The sequence below is a fragment of the Accipiter gentilis genome, chromosome 10 (genome assembly GCF_929443795.1).
Source record: "Accipiter gentilis chromosome 10, bAccGen1.1, whole genome shotgun sequence".
NCBI classification, from domain to species: domain Eukaryota; kingdom Metazoa; phylum Chordata; class Aves; order Accipitriformes; family Accipitridae; genus Astur; species Astur gentilis.
Window position 1 is genome coordinate 3,195,634 of NC_064889.1, and position 20,750 is coordinate 3,216,383.

The following is a 20,750-nucleotide window of genomic DNA, read 5'->3' on the forward strand; positions in this document are numbered from 1 at the left end:
CTTGGTCCTCACTGCTGTAGAAATGACACACTCTCCAAGTACAGAACAGAAAAGGGTTTGTAGCCACCGGGAGGAACTTGGGCCCACTGAGTAACTGTGAGGTCCAGAACCAATCTCTCCCTGGACCTTGTTAGCTTTCTTTTTTATCCTGCAGTGTTAAATGATCTTTGTGCAATTAAATTTACTGCCTATTATGTTTAGGTTTCTCTTTAGATGAACTGTGAGGACAAAAAAGAGCCTATCCAAATTGCCCTGTAGTTTTCATGCTATATTAAAATATAGCAAAAAAACCCAAGCGTGCAGAGAATTAGCGAGATCATCCAAATACTCTATAACAAGGCATAAGAAAAAGCAAAACTGGGATAAAATCGGAAATCTCCTAACCTACTCTGAAGTCCCATAAATCCTTAGTGAGCTTCAGTGCTTTTGAAAACATTGTCTTAGTTTTCAGTGGGAATTCTGTCATGCGGAGCCAGCTACCATTCTGACAGCACAGGTCTGGACCGAGGCTCCTTTCCCGTTCCAATTGCTATGCCCATCCCACGTTGAAACACTTTAGTTGGTATTTTTGCCGACGCGCATACAATTCTCATCCATAACTCTACACCAAGAGCAGTGACTGTACAAGTTGCGCAAATAAAGTTCTTAAAAGAGAATTTGAAACTCAAAAAAGTACAGGAGTGAGGATGAGATACAGGAGGCCTCATTTAATTTAAATAGCAAGTAAATTTCTAGTCAGGGTGGTTGTAAAAAGTATTTGCAAATATGACCTAAAAGCTTGGGAACTAAGCAGCAAATGAAAAAAAACAACAAAAAAGACTAAATGTATTTTCTCATAACGGATCTTGTGATTTATATTACTCGCCAAATTCCTGAGTGTTTGACTCATTATTTTTTGAATACTCTTGAGTAGCAGCCTTGTGTAGGACTTGCTTCTCAGCTAATGCTGAGGAAAAATACAGGATAGTGGGTTCAGTGATGGTCTGTGAATTAGTAATCTCTTGTGGGCTAGTCCTGATTTTTCTTTTTTTTTTTTTTTCTCTGAAGCTTACTGTAGGGCCTTGAATCGTGCTTCTGTTGAGCGTGTCTTTAAGTATTTGGGATAATAGTTACAGTAACTTTTGAGCTTTTGCTATCCCTGCTTTCCAACTATTATTCTGCACAGGGATAATAGGTAGGCCGTCTCAGAGGATGTACGGATTAATTTCTAATAGGCAATATACATAAAGCTCTTTAAATGCAGAAAGCACTGTGTAAGCACTAAATGTTACTATTACAGTATTAAATATCCGAGGCGGATTTACTTTGCTAAAAGTTACCTAATTAGAAGTCTCACATTTTTCATAACGTGGCATTTCAAACTGTGGCTGGTTAATGCACCTTTGGAGACATTGGCTCTGTACGTTTGAAAGCCGTTAATCTAAGCCCCAGCTGGATACTTCAGTTCACAGCAAGAAGGGTGTCGGATTTCAGTCTTTTGCTGGAGCAACTTGTGCCATTTCCTGAATTTTAGGCAAGAGGAGGCTGATGGGAGAAGGAAGTGCTTTCCCCTCCTTTTCCATCTTACTCTCTGGCAACCCAGGGTAAAACGTTGCACAGTTGTGTTCAGCAAATATTACTGGACTTCAAATGCTTCTGCAGTGCAGATTTCCTTGCAAATCACAAATAATTCTTCACTAAAGTAAGTCAGTAATTAAGAATTATGATTTTCAATCTCTGGTGAATTTACTTTCCTGATTCAGATTCGAGTGGCAAAATGGCATTACTAGGTCCCACCATAAACCTGAAAATACAGAGATGCGCCTGTGCATATAAAATGTATTTATTCACAAGTGCATGTAATTTTTACGATGACGGAAGAAATTCAGGTTAGAAGTCGTTGACCCCAGCTGTTACAGTTACACAAAGATGCCATGTTTCTGAAGACACGTGGGCTCATTCAGTTGTGAATCGCAGCATCTGTTGACAGAAGTGCTTTAGAAACAGGTAACTCCTTATGGAAAGGCGATGCTGCACACCAGATGGCGTTTGCCATTTGAATGGAGTAACTCGGTAAGACCGCTACGCTAGGGTGGTAGATTTATTTGAAGATTGAACATTCAGAGCTTTTATTATTGGAGGTGCCTTTTTTCAGTGGTAAAACAAATAGAAAGCGAAGGTGCTGAGGTTACTTGCTTATATCCAGTGAAACTGGGCAACCTGTTTCTGATAGTCTGGTTTTTGTTTGTTTGCAGTTCCAACTTCTCCTCCCAAAGACGTGACTGTGGTGAGCAAAGAGGGAAAACCTCGGACAATAATTGTTAACTGGCAGCCTCCATCCGAAGCCAATGGCAAAATTACAGGTGCAGTTTGCAATAGCAATAAAGGCAGATAATAAGATGCCTGGTTAACAGCAGAATATAATCTGCATAACTATGTGAACGTTTTCCGTACTTCATTTAGCCTAGAGCTAGCCAAGAGGTTTATATCTTCTTTGTCAATCTTTTTAGTGGCTCAGATTAATTATTTACTTTTGTACCTAGTAAAAAAATATTAAGATATAAACTAACTGCAGTGTGAAATTGGAGTCTAACCGGAAATATAATTGAAAGTTTAAATATCTCAGTAACCTTTGCCTTCATCAGCTTGTGCTATTCTAATAGCATGCCTCCAGAAATACATCTATAATGCCTCTGGCCCATCAGTATTTTATTTAGAAGAATCCATCCCCATGCTCTTTGTCATCTTCGTGTCATTTTTGTGGCACGGAACAGACTTCAAGTGAGTTTATTAGTCCCCTGACATAACCATTAGGAGTAAATGGTTATTTGCCTTTGTAACTGCATCACTTCCACATAGGATAAATCATTTTACAGAAAATAATAATTCCTGTTTCCCTTCTGTAATTTCTGTTTGGATTCCCCTTTCTAAAGGCTTTCTGAAATAATTCACTTCAACTTTCCTCTTTTTTTTTTTTTTTTACCCCAGGCTTTAAGCTTAAAGCAGATTTTATTGGCATAGTTTGCAGTCTATGATTTTGCTTTTGTTCTCAGAATTAACTATGGTGCAGAATCAAACCTTGGAAACCTGTCACCGACTGGCATCTGATTAGGCAGCACTGTAGCCCAGGTTCTAGACTGGAGACTAAAACTAACTAGATCCCTCTGAAAAGGCAGAATAGCGGAGACCCTTAACCTTCAGTAATTACAGTGAACTTTTACGTAAGCTGTAAGACAGACCCCTAAAAGGCAAAGAGGCACTATGCATGCAGCCCAAAGGCTGCGGGTAAGACGGCATGGCTGTAACAGGTCTGTCTTTCTGGTATCGGTGCTAAAACGAGAGGGCAGGAGGGGTTGTGCGACACAGCAGCGCGCTGCTCTGCTCTACAGTCGGGTGTCAAGTGTGTCTCACAAGTGGAGCTGTAAGGACGCAACTCTTAACAGACAGCATCTGAGACTGCAGCAGAACGCCTGTCTTGAGCTGTCTGTATGTCTCTGCATGCATATAGCTGTTTATATGTTGTATGGGTATATTTTTATTTGGGCTATAAAGCCAATTCTGTGTTCTTTTATTTATTATCAGCAAGATGTTTCCTCTACATGAGAAAGAAGGTTTGACTGGAGAAACAAGAGCCTTTATCTTAACTGCAGGTTAAAGGACTTGGTTGCTAGTGGTCAGTGAGGGTCATTCAGACGGGTGTGAATTGTCAGGCACAAATACGCTCCTAAAAAGATAGGCCTGCCATCTTACATCAAGCGCATACACGAGAAAGGGAAGACAGTGTACAAAGAGATCAGCACGATGTGGTTAGCAAAATTATCACACACGTTCAATTTTCCAGGTAAAAAAAAATCTCCTTGCAATGTCTATACTGTGAAGGAGAACCTTCCGTTTATTCCTACGTGTTGAACGACAACGTACAGTATTTATCAGGTTTTGCGTAAGCAGCAGTTAACAGGTGAAAACCAAACCAAAATAAGCCATTCTGCAGTAAGTCTGAGTTCCCCGAACAGGAGATGGCCTTTGCCAGGGGAGCGGGGCAGCTTTCGGGGCAGCGGGGGCTGAGTGCCCTCTGGGGGAAGAGCCACCGCCAGCGGGAGCAGCAGTCATTACTCATGAACTCGGCTCAGTTCCTTCTGTGCACTAAGTAATGCCGTAAAAAAACAAGTGATGATGTAATTCCATGCACTGGATAGCGTGTCCGTGGCATGCTTGTCTTTTCAGCTCTAATCTCCTTTGGATGGGGATAGAGTGGATGTGCAATACTGCACTGTGCTAGTCTGGATTCCAGATGCTTGTGCATCGTTATAGTTGCTGACTAATTAGCGCAGTCGTAAGTTAACTCGGTCATCTTCTGCCACGGTACTATATATAGTGCCTTTAACTGTCACTACATATATGTTGCCCCTTCTTAGACAAGTTACAGTTACGTCGCTTTGTGACCTGTACAAGTAGCAAATGATGAAATCTACTCCCCAGTAGTTCACTGTGCCACCGCGGGAAGAAATGAAGCGTGCCAGACCTACAGCTGACGTTTCAAGCGTCGCCCTCCGTGCCACACTGGTCACTGTGAATTATGTGAATGGGGGGCATTGGCAATATTTTTCAATTGCTTGAAAGAGCTGGAAGTCACTCGGGAGAACGTCTCCCCTTCCTTACTGTAACCCCCAGACTGGTGGTCTGTGGAACAAGGGAAGCAGCAATTTGTGCATGAAGCAGCTGATGACCCAGCCCTGTATTGGTGCAAGTATTTATTTTATGCTGGGGCTCTGTGTTTCTAATATTAAAAAGTTATAGAGCTTTTACTTTGTATTGTAACTGCAGTATATTTTAATAACAGAACATAAACTCTTCCCTGTGACATGCAAGATGACTTCAGTTCTCTTCAGATTATTGTCATCTTTGTGAATAAACTAAAATAATAAAATTATTATAAACTTATATTTTATATATTATTTAAGTTAATTTATTAAAAATTATCAAAATAAATTTATAATATCTATTATAAAATATTATAAACTTATATATAAATATTATAAACTACTGAACATGTTCTTTAGCTGTGTATGAGAATGTTGTTTTAACATTAACTATTTTCTATAAATATTAATATTTTGAGGATGTTTTGGTAATAACAGCTTTATGTTATTTTACCTTATTTGGTCTATGAACAGGTAAAGAGATGGAAATGAGGAATTCCTCCATATTCAGTGAGCAGTGGTCAAAAATAATTTTGATATTTTAAATGACTTTTTTCCTCTTAACATGCACTTTTGAACAGTTTTAAGATGGGAAGGCTGTCTAATATTTGAATGTTTTCTTAGTCTTTGAAAAAGAAAGAATACACTTTCAGAAAACCCATAAACATTTAGCTGTGCAAATATCATTAAAAGTCACTAGAACATTTTCCGTGACATCTTATGACTGTCCTTTTATGTATAAAGTTCTTTTGCTTTTTCCTTTGAATAGGATACATCATTTACTACAGTACGGATGTGAATGCTGAAATACACGATTGGGTTATTGAACCCGTTGTGGGAAACAGACTGACCCATCAGATACAAGAATTGACCCTTGATACACCGTATTATTTCAAAATTCAGGCCCGCAACTCGAAGGGCATGGGGCCTATGTCTGAGGCAGTTCAGTTCAGAACCCCAAAAGGTAAACTACCGTGTGGATCTAAATATCTTCCTCCTTGTTTTCTGAATTCAGCCTCTGTGAGGATAAGATACAACCAGCCTGTATTTTATATTTAAACTGGAAAAGACAGGAAGACAGTGGAGTTTGACTAGAATGAAATTTTCTGTTGAATTGCTCTTTCCTGTAGTTAATACATATGCAAATGTTGCTCAGCTGTTTGATTAATTGTGTTGTTTCAAAATGACTGGTGGGCACTTAGGTCATCTAGTTATTAATGCTGAGGGTCCATGTCCTAAACGTGCTTTTTAGAAAACCAGTTTTTAGTTCCTTTAAGATTCTAAGTCTTGTGTGTCGCGCTGCTCGCGGGTGACTCGGATGATAGAATAGCAACTAGTGTGACACAACGGGCTCTTAAATCAAGAACTGCTTGGTGATGGCTAACCAGTGAAATAGTATGAATGCATGGCAGCCTGGAAAAAAGTACTCTAAGGAGAGGTGAAAAATAAAAAGTTTTGAGTAGATTTTTTTAACAGTACTTTTTCCACGTGAGTATTGGTGGTTAGAAATGAGCGCTCTCGCTAGTCTACTTGTGCTACGTGAAACTTGAAATTCTGTCTCTCACTCCTTCAAGCCTTGTGATCTTTCTCTTGTTTTTTCCTTCCCTGTGCTTGTCCCACTAGCTGAATCCTCAGATAAAATGCCTAATGATCAAGGTAAATGAATAGCCATGCTTTCTCTTTTATTTCATCCTTCACACATTTTGTTTTTCCTGTGAATGTGCTGTTGCGTTTCTTAAATAAAACAAACATCTGCCGCTCTAACTGTAAATGAGCAAGTTCCTGTTGTGCTTTTAATAGTGGAAGAACTGGAAGTCTTATTTGTGCTTTGGGTGTTCGGAATATAAAGTGATCTCTGTAGTCAGATGTCACGTGAAGGGACGAGCGGGTTGTGCCAGAGCTGAATCATTCTGTCAACATGAATTTGGATTAAGTGATACTCCAGCCAGCCTCTGATCGTTGATGCAAGATCCTCAGTACACAGAGGTGGAAGATCAAACAGTTATCTAATTAGCACAAGTGCTGTTTTGTGAGCTCTACGTCTATAATTATTTTCATAATAAAGGAAAGTATGCCTGCTCTAGAAAGCTTTTTTGCAAGAGATTCTGCTTGTCAGCTCATTTAGACTCCAGACTCTCCTGAAGAGCACAGCATTAGCTACTAAAAGCCTTAAGGTTTTAAAATGCTAGCCTGAAAAATGGTAGCTTTGAGTTTACTACATTGAATTATAAGGTGAATGTCCCAGGGCTGGTTTTGCTTTCTTCCAAATAACCTACAAGCCAAATAAAAAGAGGAAGAATTAGTCTAAAGGGATGAGTTTAAAAGGACATTGGCAAGCAGCTTAGACATACAATTAAACGGCTCCTAAAGGGGTTGAGAATGAGCTTTTTTTTTTACTTGCTTTTCTACTTGTTACTTAGAAGTAATTTAGTAAATACGCTTTTACCTTCTGTGTACCAAATAATGCTGATACTAGACAGTTATGGAGTAAATTCATATCCAGACTTGTGTAACAGAGATGCTAGCTGATCTATGGGGAAGCAGATGCTCACCGTGTCATCATTACTGCTCAATTGCAAGTGGAAGGGAATAGGAGAAAATTAAAAGGTTTTATGTAAAAGTTGCTGGTTTATGTTTCGCACTATTCTAACCTCATTGCAGCAGATAACTAAACCTTCTCATCCATTGTTATCATCCTAAAGTAACGTGTTCTTTTAGTAACAGTTTGATTAATTTTTATCAAATTATGTAATTTATGAATCCTGAAACCCTACATAAAAGCCAAGAGAGTTTTGGTTCAGAATTCCTGTAAGAACACTTGAAGATTATAAATCATGGCAGCGGGCTAAATGTAGCAAAGGAGAAGATGAGCTGAAGAGCAGAAAAGCCTGCTCTGTGACAGTATCACTGGATTGCGGAATTGTCTCTTTCAGGAAAAATAGTAAGCAAGTTATTCAAGACTGGGAAAGACCAAAACCACAATGGGATTGACTCTCTGGCCTTAGTGGTTCTCTCTTCTTGTCTCTCCCCTGCTTTAATTTTTTCCTTCTGTATTAAGCACACTGTATTGGTCTTCCACACACTTCTATAGCACAGAGCTTGCGTTAAAAGTTAGTGGCTGTCGCCATCAGGCTTCAAGGAGTTGCACTGGCCTAGTACAAAAGCAAAGGTTAAGGTATCTGATCCCAGTAAAACTGTCCTAAAGTAACACAAAGTTAAAATGTGTTGTCTGGCTGCAGATACCTAATGGGCAACACGGAGATTGACAAGATTACATGAAACTGGTTTCAGGGTTTGTTTTTGTTGGGTCTTTTTAATGTTATCTTAAACTGTTCCTTAATGTAGAAGGAAATGGAAAACCTCAACAACAAGCTTTTTAAGATTCTGGAAAAAGGCCGGTGTCCATACAGATGATGCAGCATGTGCATATGCTTGTTCAGAGCATATCATGTAGAAGCAAGGCTTACGCTCCCTGTCGTGGTGGTGACTAGCTGCTTCCAAGAGAGGTGATGAGTTACAGTCCTTAAGCACGCACAAACTGCAGAGAAGAGTCGGGTCGTCTCTCAGGTTGCACTGCGTAAGAGATGAGCTCCCCAGAATTGAAAGGCTAAACTACTGATCCCTGGTTTCAGGAATTAGATACTGAGAAGCATCTTGGTTAGGTACCTAAATTCCATCGTATTTTGAAAACTGGACTTTGTAGTTACCTGTGCATTTTTGGAAATGTGCAGACACTTGGCACCATGCGGTCAGTGCCAGTATTAGGCGTCCCTGAGCTGCCACGCTCTACGAGGATCGTGCACACGTAGTTATTCCCAAGGACGTCTACACCATTTGGAAATACGACTGCTTGCCAGAATACTGCTTTCTCCGTATTGCTGCCTTCCAATGTTTTTATTGTCTAAGTATGGTTTATATACTTTGTCACACATACGCACACGTTTGGGGGGTATATTAAATCTGCAGTTGGCTGTGTGAGTATATACATTGTTCAGGGAGCGCAGACCCCATGACAAACTGCACCAGCTCAGTGTGTTACACCCACATGTACCACATGATCCCTGATGGTCTGCACCAGTGACTTTGTATATCTTATTATCTACTCCATTATTTTATGTCATCTGTTAACTTCAGTAGCAATTATTTTAATTTTCTTTCACGGTGTCATTAAGGATATTGAATTACACTTGGCCAAGCACAGGTCTTTGCAGAACTCATTAGAAATATCCCTCGTGAATAATGTTTCTGCAATTATAATTCTTATTCTTATCAGTTAATTAGTTGTTAATCATGTTAATATGTGCCACATTGCTTTTTTATTATGCTATTTTTAACAAAGCATTGTACAGTACATAGTAAAATGTTCTATGGAAGTCTAAATATAGTATGTCTGCATAGTTACTGTTACCAACCAAATTGATAGTCTGACATCTAGTTTGTTTGAAAATACCTGTTTTCAATAAAACAGAAAGATGGGCATAAAATATGCCACCATCTCCTATCTGTCGCCTTTTCCATGATCTTGCCTGTGTTAAGGCTCTGGCTGCTGCACTAAAAAGGCATAGGGTGTCTGTTTGTCCTTTTAAAATATTGTCAGTTATTTTTATTCCCCCCCTTCTCCCGCACCTTCTTGAGTGCTCCAACGTATCTTCAGCGCCAGGTTCAGTGATTCAGAGAGTTCATCTAGGGGTTTTTTCACTTCTTTGCAGTGCATGTTATCTGGTCATGCAGTTGTCAATATATTAAATACAAGCTGCTTAACATTCGGTTAAATTATTTAATTGCTGCTGCAAAATTATTAGTCCAGTACTTCAAAAAGAGAACACATTTTCACTGAATGCAGTGTCCTGTCTAGACTGGCAGGTGCAGTATGTCCGTTTCATTATAGATTTGTCCTGCAATACAGCTTTCCCGTTATTTTAGACTACATCTAACTCCTCACAGCATAGATCGAACATTCCTTCTTATTATCCTTCTCAGGGCTTAATCAGTATTCTTGCTGGTATCTTTTGCTGGTTTTACCAATTGTCTTTATTTCACAGTGACTAATGTACAGGCTTTGACTTTAGGTTCACAATTTCCATTTGTTAGACATCCTTTAACACTTAGTACTTCTTGATTAGAGTGGATTTTTAACTGAGAAAATCCTTCTGATTGTGGAACTGCTGAATTTGCAGACTCTTGGTTTTTTGTGGTTTTGGCTTTTTGTGCATAACAGTGTAAAAATGTGCAAAGTATTATGGATTCCTATAGCAAGAAGGATGTTGTTCTTTGCATCTTGCCATATGTTTCCCCTACTACAGTATTTTTATCATTCATGGTAATTTTGCATGAGTGCGTTTTAATGAAAACACAGAAGTGAAAACCAGGGGTTTGTATATCTTTATATGTGGGAAGAATTCTGCTAACTCAGGAGAGGTCTTAACATTGGAGGTGAACTTGTGACTTCGTGTGTCTTGCTGTGGCAGCAAGTGATCTAAAGTAGACTTGAATTACGCAAGGGGAAGTACTTGTTGGAGTAAAAAGAGGGCAGCGTTTCAGTTGGTAGGTCAGCTCTTGCATTAGCACCTAGGAGCCTGCTAGCAGAAGCTCAGGTTCGGGAGGGGCTGTGTAATGTGCCTCGGTTTGTTCAGTTGAGGTACAGATTGTCAGCCTTATAAGCATAAAGCTTTGAAACTAATTTGTTTTTCCAGGTTTCACCAAAACTGTTTTTGTGATACTTCATTCTCGCTTCTGGTAAAGGTGAAACAAGCAGAAAAGAATGGGGAGAAGTTGAAAGCAAGTTTTTATGGATAGGCAGGAACTGTGCTTTTGATCCTCCACTTATTTCCAGTCTTCCACAGTTACTGTAATTAGGTATTAGGAAAAGAAACCTGTATAATAATTGTTTCAAGATGATTAACTGTCTGTACAAGTGTGGCAAAGCCATTTGCCTCAGTGTGTACCTGTGTATTACTGCAAATAATTTTTATTATATTTTTTAAATGAATACTAGTAGAAGCTCCTAAACTTACTTAAGAAAATAGTAATGCAGGAAACTAATTATTAAGTAGCTCTTTTGAAGAAGTGGTTCTCTTCTTGGAGAAACACAGTTGCTGTTGAAAGCCAAATCATGTTGTCGGGGAGAGAAAAGGAGGAAAAAAAAGATGCTTACAGTGGTTCAGAGAAGGTCTGAAAGAGCTACCTTAGTAATTCTAAAGTCTGTGTTTATGTGTACGTGCGTGTATATATATGTGTATAAAATTACCACATATACAACGTTTTTAGCTTCAGGATCTGCAGGGAAAGGAAGCCGCCCAGTGGACGTAGGACCAGATTACAAACCACCACTTGGTGGTAAGTGTTGTTAAGAAGCTTTTCAATTTAAATGCAGTGTCTTTTGGTCTTTCACTGAGTGGGCTATATCCTACTGAAAATACTGAATACATCTGTTCCAGTAACTTTTTCTCTTTATGATGATAGTTGTTCCTGCTCAAGACATTGTATTGTACTTCTGTGATTAGTGTTCTTGCCTGCTGTGTGGGGTATATGGGAAAAAATAGCATCACGTGCATTTACATTTCAGTCTTGATAAGCAGATCTTGTTCCTGGTTTGGTTTTAAATTGCTGCTATAGTGCACAAGTGTAAAATTAATTGAGTAAGAACACATTAGGAAGGAAAAAAAAAATCATCTTAACTCCTTCTCCTTATTAGCAGTGTGCATTGCGGAAGCCTTGCCCTAAGGTAACACTCATTAGTGTTATATAAAATGTGTTTCTTTCAGAGGAAAGTGACCACTGTAGAGTACTGATACCAATTCATGTGATTATTGGGTCCAAGGGGATGCCTGCAGTGCTGTAGTTTTAGCAAGGTTCCACGTTAACTCTCCTTAGACTGTAAACTACTGAATTTTTTTACAATAACTACTTGAGTTGGGTGAACATAAATTTTTATAAACTTTTAGTTGGAAATGGATCTGTAAAGCATCTTACAGATTTAATTGTACAGAAGCACAATTGGCAAATGACAAAAAAATAATCAAGCACTTCACTTGAAATCCTAGCAGACAAACCATCTTTCTCATTCTGCTTAATCTGCATGATTCTAGAAGTCTTTGGGCACTGCTTGCTTTTGATTGGGATTTTTTCTATATAACAAATAACCCCTTTCTGCCATCTCAAACTCTTACAGGCAGTAACAGTCCCCATGGAAGTCCTACTTCTCCCTTGGACAGCAACATGCTCCTTGTAATCATAGTATCTGTTGGAGTGATCACCATTGTGATAGTGGTGATAGTCGCCATCTTCTGCACCCGTCGTACAACTTCTCACCAAAAAAAGTAAGATGTCTGGGTGGCACTTTGCCCTGCCTACCTTTCTCACATAATTCTATTATTTAATCTTTTCTTTATGATGCTTTCTTTTAAGCCTCGCGGGCTCTAGAAATTCTGTTCTGACAGTAGATCAGTAATGGAGTTTGAATTCTTGTGTTCAGAAGATAACCTGCATCAATGCAGCTAAGCTATCATGTGTGTGATGATGATGATGCTGTTTTTCCTAATCAGTGTTTCAGAGTTTACAAACCATCAACAGTTTACAGGCAAACTGGGGCAATGCTTTCATGCATACCTGCACTTGCCCTCTCTGAGGAGAAATTATTGTTTAAAATATTGTTTCCAAACTTGAGCCAATGCATCTGTTTCGAGCTGTGAGAGCTCAACAGCTCAGGCAGATTCTCACTTCTGCTCTTAGCATGTAGCTGTGTGGAGTAGCTTTACAAGCTGTGCATGATAATATCCAACTTGTAGATAGCTTACTGGAGTGGAATCTGAATCTGGTGCTGGACTCCTTAGAAAAGTGCTCCAAAATCCTAAATATAGGTGCACATCTGAATTCTTCCCTCAGAGCATCTGAATTAAGACTACAGCAGTGATGCTTCCATTTATGGGCTCCTGAAGGTTGTTCCTGCATGTTCTTTGAAAGAACTGAACAGAGCTGAAACCTTTTTTGGGGGTTTGAAAAGACTCTGTTATGCAAAATAGAGTTTTAAGAAAGAGATTAAAAGCCAGGCTTAGAATATAATCTCCACTTGCTTTGCTGAAGCTGAACCGGCCTGCAAAAATACAAGTTCTTCAGGAGAGGAGAGCAAGGATACGTAAGTGATGGTCTAGCACCTGGGGGATGTGCTTGGGAGAGGGCAAAATTCATGGGCCTGTGCCCAAGAGATGTATTTTATTTCCAAAGAGCAGAAATAACCCTGTGAAGTCTTGCCTTTGTTTTCCCAGTTTCTAAGTCCTACCTCTCTTGTATGCAGCAACCTACAACCAGTGAATAACCTTCTGACCTGTGTTACTCGTTCAGCGACAGTCCTCAAAGCAGGATGCCGGGAGCACACCTGGCTGCGGATCACCTACATGAGAGACTCTGTTCATTGATATTCTCAAAATTGTCTTTAGTCATATCTTAGCCATTTCTAGGAAAAGTGCTACCCAGAAGGGACACCTTCCTCCATCATTGCCAGGGTCCAAAGTGGGGAGTGTGTGTGGAGGGCAGTGCTGGAACTCTACGTTTTCCTTTTCCAAAATTCTGTCGTGTCAAATGCCTGCCTCACAATCAGTTTGCTGCTGCTATTCTACAGCAATGAAAAAGCGCATCAGTTAGATGTGTCTAATCTGAGCAGTGGTAAAATGAAAGTTCTTGTCATTAATCTTAAGAGTTGACCGTCCTATTGGGTTAATTGGCTATTTGCACACTCCTTCTATAGCTGTTCTCTGAGGTTGTTTGTAAGCCCTGGAGTACGGGCACAACATGATGTACATACACATCATGTTTAGAATATACTCTTAATAACCATAAGTACTGGAAACCTAATTTTTGTTAATGAAAGCTTTTGTTAATGAAAGACTGTAGAGCACAGTTCTGCAGCATGTGCTAGCATTTGAGACAAATTTCGTGGCATCAGAGTTGCAGAATATGCTTTGAGATGTCAGATGTGGTCATATGTAAAATTCAAAGCTTCCTGCCCAGTGGGTAGCTTTTGCTGAGCTGGATACAAGATCTGAAGGAAATCTGAGTGAAAATTTGCCTTTTTCAACAAGTGAAAGGAAGCCTACATCTAAGAACATTTCATTTGTTTTCCTTCCCAAGGAAACGAGCTGCCTGCAAATCAGTGAATGGGTCCCATAAGTACAAAGGAAACTCCAAAGATGTCAAGCCTCCTGACCTTTGGATCCATCATGAAAGACTGGAGCTAAAACCCATTGATAAATCTCCAGATCCCAATCCAATCATGACGGATACCCCAATCCCTCGCAACTCCCAAGACATCACCCCAGTTGATAATTCCATGGACAGCAATATCCATCAAAGGCGGAATTCCTACAGAGGTGAGCTATCAATGAGTACTTTGACCATGATGTCTAAAATTAAGTACATTTTACTGTAGCTGGTGAAATCACTTTATTGACCTATTATTCAGTTACTCTTATCTTTTTTGTTCTTATTTTCCAAGTAATGACTTGGTTTGTGCCTAGTTTTTAAGGCACTCTGAAAAGGATGGATCACATGTTTTAGTGAGAAAATGGAGTGCCTAAGAGTTAAATCATGAATTTCCCTTGGTAAATACTGATTAGTAATCAGAAGCTCATCTAACAAGTGTTTCATATTAAACTGTTCAGAAATGTGTGAGATGTTTTTTCAGCGGTCAAACACACAATCAGGTTTTGGTGCTTTAACCGGCTACTGCTAAGCTCTTGAGGTGTGGGTGAGTTTTCGCTTGGTGAGCGGTTAACTTCTTAATCCAGCACATCTTACCCATACATGTGACTCTGCACCAGCACTCATTGCGCAGAGCCGCACTGCCAGAGATTTGTGTTTGCGTTGTGGCCTGGAGAGTTTCTCCAGTGCCCAATAATCGTTACCCTAACTGTCCTCTTTTCCACCTTCTAGTGAAAGATGAAAGAACTGGTTTTATCCATTATGAGTCACAGAACTGCTTACAAACAGGACAGCCCAGAAATAGAGAGGAGGATTGAAAGCATCTGGTATGGTATCACAGAAGTCTTGCTGCAATGGTGAATAACCTTCGGTATTTTTTCCTTCAGGGCATGAGTCAGAGGATAGCATGTCCACACTGGCAGGAAGAAGGGGGATGAGGCCCAAGATGATGATGCCTTTTGATTCTCAACCGCCTCAGCGTAAGTCAACAGCCCGCCTACCAGCTGGCTTGAAATGGGGAGCACCCAAACAAGCCATGTTGATACTGTATGCAAGGGCGCACACACTCACATACTGCCTTCCTACTTACTTGTCCTAAGGAATTCTGTCGTATCTGCAGTGGAAACAGTTCGAGAAGGCATCCTGAATCCCTTATGGTGAAGGCAGAGTTAGATTAAGTTAAAAGGGAAAACTGAAGAGCTGTATTTGAGCGAGCAGGAGGCATGCTGTCAAAGTGGGCAAGAGTTAGGAATGTGTCAAACAGTCTGTCCCGGTCTCCAGCAGTGGCAACTGCAGGTGCTTTTTAGGGAGAGCCTGTGAGCCTGGCTGCTTTTTTACAGTCCATTCCCTTTGTACTCTGCCAGTATCCAGCTGTTACATAGGAACTGGTAGAGTTGGTAAATCTCTATCAGGTTCTTCTCCACTGTTAGTTCTCTCCTCTCCAGACCAGTCACAGCCTTTTTAGCCTCCTCTCACGAGGCAGCTACTCCATCCCCTTTATCACTTTAAGTACCATTCTGAGGACCTTCTCGAACTTCACTACATGCTTCTTGAGATTCAGAGAGGCCAGAGCTGCACACAGTACCACCAAGGTCTTAGAGAGCAGGAAATAGTGCCCTCTGCCTTGTTCTCAATACCTTCCTTGCTGAATGAGCTACTACATTCTGTTGGCTTTTTTGGCTGCCATTGCATATTGAGCAAACGATATCAGAGATGTCAACCATATCTCCAAAAACTCTTTGCTGAATTGTAACTGCCAGCTCTGAGTTCAGCATCATATAGGTACCGTTTGGATTATTTTTCCCTCAGTGTATTACTGTACATTGAAGCGACGCTAAAGTTTACCTGCCTTCTCTTTGCCTGCTTGCTCAGTCTTGTGAGGCCCTTCTGGAGTTCCTTGCCATCAGAACAGTATTTGACTAGCCTAAAGATCTTAATATCATTGACAAACTTAATGATTTCTCTGATTGCTTCCGTGTCTGGGTCACTGAGAAAGAGAATTGATTATAACTAGTCCTAGCACTGTTACCTGGGGAATCTCCTGCTTATTTTCCTCTGTCTTGAAAATTGATTATCGAGCCCCTCCCTTGGCTTCATATCTGTAACCAGCTTTCAGTCCATAAAAGTGCTTTCCTTCAGCAGCAACTTAGTGTTTTAACTTCGGAGTGGAGCCTGTCATAGTCTTTTTGAAAATGTAGCTGTTGTTATATTCGCTGGTTCCCTTTATTGATATATTTACTGTCTTGAAACTCTGAGGCTAGTGAAGCAGGTTTTACTTTTACATGAGTCATGCTTACTCTTTCTAAATGACCATGTTTACCCATAACTGCAGTGCTCTTACTTTTATACAGAAATATTAAACATAACTGCTGTCCCCACTGCATGGACAGCTATTTGTGAAGCAGTTCTTGACCAGCTGCAGTTTACAGTCCACCCTCCTACAGCAAACCAAAATCGGTATGGATTTATGCTAACTGTGATAGTGGCTCATGAGCAGCCTCAGAAACAACTCAGCTGCTCATCCAGTAGGAGAGAATTAAAGAGCTGGGGCGATAGATCATGTCTCGGTGCAAGACATCCCCACTTGTGAGCTAGTCCCCTGATTTACTGAGCAGAAGAAATGGCTCTGAAGGAGTAACAGTGCTCATCTTTTGAAAAGGATACCAAAAGCCTGCAATACGTACAGTAGCTTTGCTCTGCAATGTGTCTATTATACAAATCTGTTAGAACATGGATAGACTACTGATAGAGGGGGAGGTTTTGTGAGTCTGGCAGAACAGACTCTTAAATGAGGAGGATGTCTGGTTTTTATTTCTTATTCGTGTGTTTCCCTATCAGTTAATGATGATTTGAGAGAAGTGCAGAATTGAAATTTTGTTGAGGCAGTAGAAATATATTTCAATTATTATGAAATATTTTAAGAAATAAACAATATATCTAGTTTTCAAATGATGATTCTGAGTTAGAAAGGGACTTATCTAATCCTCTGGACAACTAGACTGAAACCCTGACTTGAGAACACAAGTAAGAAGTACAAAAGTTAACAAGCAGTGACAGAACTGTGAGGCAAAATAACACAGTGCTTATCTGGTCTGAGCTGTAGACTTCCCTGAGCACTATGTTCATGTTCAACCCTGTAGCCAGGTAATTGTTACCACAACTTCTTGTGTTTTACAGGATGATTTCAGGCCAGTCCATTATGTTTCAAGTTTCTAACTTTTTGCTTTATTTACCTGAAGCGAGTCCTTGATGACCTGATCAGCTCAGTTTGTGCGTTTTCAACTGCTACCTTGTTTTACAACCTTTTTACAAGAGTAGTATCTTTTTTCTTGGTTGTAAAGTAAGTAGTCTGACACTCCTTGTTTTCTTGCAGTTTTACATGTATGAGGAAGGAGTGGAGGATGCAGTTTTACACTAATGATCTTTACTCTGATGAGCTTCTTAAAAGCTTGTCTGCTGTCAAATATGGTTGTCTAACAAGGGACATTGCAGCTATTGGATTCTGGTGATTTCCTGTCCCATGCCAGGTGCTAGAACATGATGAATTCAGACTTGTGTGACCCCATAACAAATTCAGACTGCAATAAGTCTTACCTTGCACTCTTCTAAGTGTTTTTTCTCTAAATGGGATGCAGCATTCGATACACATAGCATAAGATAAACTCATAGAGGAGCCAGTGCTGAAGTGTGCAGAGTGCTCCACAGAAACAGCGTAGCCAAGTACCCCTCGTACTATGTTATTCAGTGAGGAAGATACTCAGCAACTTACATGATCAGTCCCACATAGGATGAAAAGATGTACAGTTGACACAAGTGACACAGTGGTGATACATATTTTAGGGAGGTAGCATATTCCAGTTCTACCTTTTGATTGTATTCAAGCTGATGTGATAATGCTGGCAGATACAGTTGTGGACATGATTTTTTCCTTGCAGCACTAAACCCAGCTGTGACATCCCTTTTTGATACCAGTCCTGCTGTGTACGTTTGAAGAGCCTATCTGTTTCCCCCCTTTTTATTAGATATTGCCTTGCCCAGAAAGAATGAACCAGACACAGACACAGCTGGCTTGGTGTGACAGGTTAGCATGATGCACTAAATGTCAGGAAGGATATATAAGGTCTTCTGGTGCCCTAGGGCTTGAGATTGTTTTTGTGACTTTGTTTGACTTTTTATCCTGTTTGCAAAAGTTCTAAGGGCTTCCAGCTGTAGGTTTCTATTTTATTGTAAGTGGAAACATTAATGTAATGTCTTTAGATACCTTTCTGCAGAAGCTACGCAGAAAGCTGACACTGGTACGTGAGGCCCTTTCTCAGCAAGCAACACAGAAGGCAGGACCCATTCAGTGTGTTTCAGTCTGTGCCTGCAGATACCTTCTTATGGCACTTTCCCCCCCACCCCTGTAGCATTCAAATCTAGTTATTTACCACTTAAATACTATGTTAGGATAATTTAGTATGTTCAGGTTTAGTATAATATACAGTAATGGTGTATGCCTAGTTAGTTGCTTCTTTGATAACTGGAACACAAAAATTCTGGAAGGATATTAGGAAGCAAAGGGCTATTTCTTTCTTAGCACACCACATTTCTCTTTATCCAGTTCTTCATCTCTTTTCCTTGAAATTAAACAGTGCATCATGATCATCATTACTTGGTGGTGGTACAACATACTGCTTTTTGAACTGTAAAGCTATACATGATTAAGGTCTGATAACTCAGCAAATTATTAGCAAAACCCAGCAGTTTAAGCTGGATGGCTAGGTGGCAGGGCAAACTTTCTGGCTTTTCACTGGGTCACGTTTTCCCCACTTGCTTACCTGATTCTGCTTTGGATAGTGTTTCAGAGCTACTATGATTTTGTGTTCTTCTCCTCATCTCCAAACTTTTAGGAAATGTCTTGAAAGGTGTGGGTTTTTTTTTTTTATTATGGTTGCAAAAACATATAGGCGATCTTCTGTACTAACATGCATTATATCTGATAGTGATTGAAACGCTTGCTGAAACACAGGTGTAGACCAGTGGTTTCTATAAATAGAAGTAATTAAAATGTTTATGCCTGTAAAATTTTATGCCTTAAAATATTTATGCCTCCTACCTTGCCAACACTTAAGAGAACTGGTGTCTCTGACTGTTGCCTTTGCCCAGATTCCTGATTGCCAAGCTTTTGTGGGTTTTTCCTCCATTTGCCAGTTCCCTGCAAGACAAAGTGGTATTTTAGTCTTGCTTGAAGCTTTTAGCGAGAATATCTGACTTTTGACATCCCCTTGACAGCTGTCTCACAGGACTTAAATCTAGAAGCTACTGATCACTCGGTATTAGAGTTTAGTTACTCTTCATTTACAAGAGATTGATAATGACGTTAGCTTTCTGTTGGCGTAACTCAATGGGAGAGAGAAATTGTTTATTACCAATAGCTGAAAATCTCGTAAGTATATTGCTTCCACTGATCAATTCACATATCCTGTCCTGCTGACAGGCTGTTTTCCAGTAAATTAGGAAGTCAGAGGGTTCAGATTTGTTTAGCCAGCCTCTGAGTTCAAACTGCATGCATCAATGTGATAAGTCTTAACTGAATTCACCATTATAATGATGGATTTCTGCTTCGTGTCACTCCTAGAAAGTAACTTTCACAGGCAGCACAACTGGAGAATTTCCAGAAAAGGTTCAAAAGAAAATAACCAACCACAACCTTTTTTTTTTTTTTCTTTATGCTGCTAGTGGTAGCAATTCCCTCCTGGTTTTTGTGTTGAGACTCTTTCTTTTGGACAATTTTAAGCAATTCAGTATTTCAGTCTGTTGTAAGAACTATATTCTGCGCATGTTTTTCCTCCCAGCTGGGGAGTAGCGAGAGTTTGTTTTGCTGTTACCACAAAAGGGTGAAGGCAAGGGATGATTTACATGAAGTGTAAAATTCATGTGTCTCAAACAGGAAAAAGAAAACAGCAAGATAAAAAAAGAGGGGAAAAAAGAAAAACAGGTTTTTGGTTTGAGTGTAATGGAGCAGAGCTTTACTAAGTCCGCACAGAGGGAATGCATGGAGCCTTTGGTGTCTTGTCCTACTCTTATCATTTGTCTTGCATTATTTAATTAACCAAAGATGCCACGTTTGGTTACAATGTTAAGAAATTCAATGACATCTAGAAATTATTTTGGAATTTAAGCTCATATGTCTCCTGTATTAGGTCTGACATTTATAGCACAGTGTGAAATACATGGAAGTTCTAAAGGGAGCTGAACTTTATTTTGCTCAAGTGTAACAGAAAGCGCTTGAAAGATACGACCAAGAGAGATGTACTTTCTGCACAGGAAAATGGAGAGCTCTGCCTCTTTGGGGGGGGTTGTGTCCTGGCACGGAGGGAGCTAAAGTGCTGCAGCACAGTTGGAAAATTGGTATTGAAACATGTCATCTTGGTGTCATTGTAAATCTGCTGAGCAGCTGGCTCCCCTGTTCAGTGGATTTGTGGGAGAAGGGAGGGATATGGTGCATTTCAGTACATGTGCATGCTTGTCTGTATGTTAAGCATTTTTCTGTCTTGTATTCATTCACAGCTGTGATTAGTGCTCATCCCATCCATTCACTTGATAACCCTCACCATCATTTCCACTCCGGCAGCCTCGCTTCTCCAACTCGCAGCTATCACCATCACCAGGTCAACCCGTGGCCGATTGGCACATCTATGTCACATTCAGACAGGGCCAATTCCACAGGTGAGATATAAATGATCAGACAGATTTTGCTTGTAATGGAACAATGAGTGAAACATGTGGAAATCAAAGCCTGAAACTTAACTTGGTTGGTCTCCATTGTGTGTTCCATGAGACATAGAACGAGGGGTTTAAGTACAGACAAAATCCTTGATAGGTTGAGTTTTCTGT

At 40.0% G+C, this 20,750-nt stretch overlaps 1 protein-coding gene across 8 annotated transcripts in view; it reads left to right on the forward strand.

Annotated features, from left to right (window-relative positions):
• The window catches only part of NEO1 (neogenin 1), a 221,419-nt gene that overhangs the window by 193,375 nt on the left and 7,294 nt on the right, over window positions 1-20,750 (forward strand). For 4 of the 8 annotated variants that reach the window (XM_049812362.1, XM_049812364.1, XM_049812365.1 and 1 more), the window contains exons 19-26: window positions 2,235-2,342; window positions 5,449-5,643; window positions 6,303-6,335; window positions 10,947-11,015; window positions 11,851-11,998; window positions 13,806-14,044; window positions 14,762-14,854; window positions 20,424-20,582. In XM_049812362.1, coding sequence (XP_049668319.1) covers window positions 2,235-2,342; window positions 5,449-5,643; window positions 6,303-6,335; window positions 10,947-11,015; window positions 11,851-11,998; window positions 13,806-14,044; window positions 14,762-14,854; window positions 20,424-20,582 — 1,044 coding nt within the window. The remainder of the gene's footprint in view (window positions 1-2,234; window positions 2,343-5,448; window positions 5,644-6,302; window positions 6,336-10,946; window positions 11,016-11,850; window positions 11,999-13,805; window positions 14,045-14,761; window positions 14,855-20,423; window positions 20,583-20,750) is intronic. The other 4 variants (XM_049812368.1, XM_049812369.1, XM_049812363.1 and 1 more) reach the window with 2 other exon arrangements.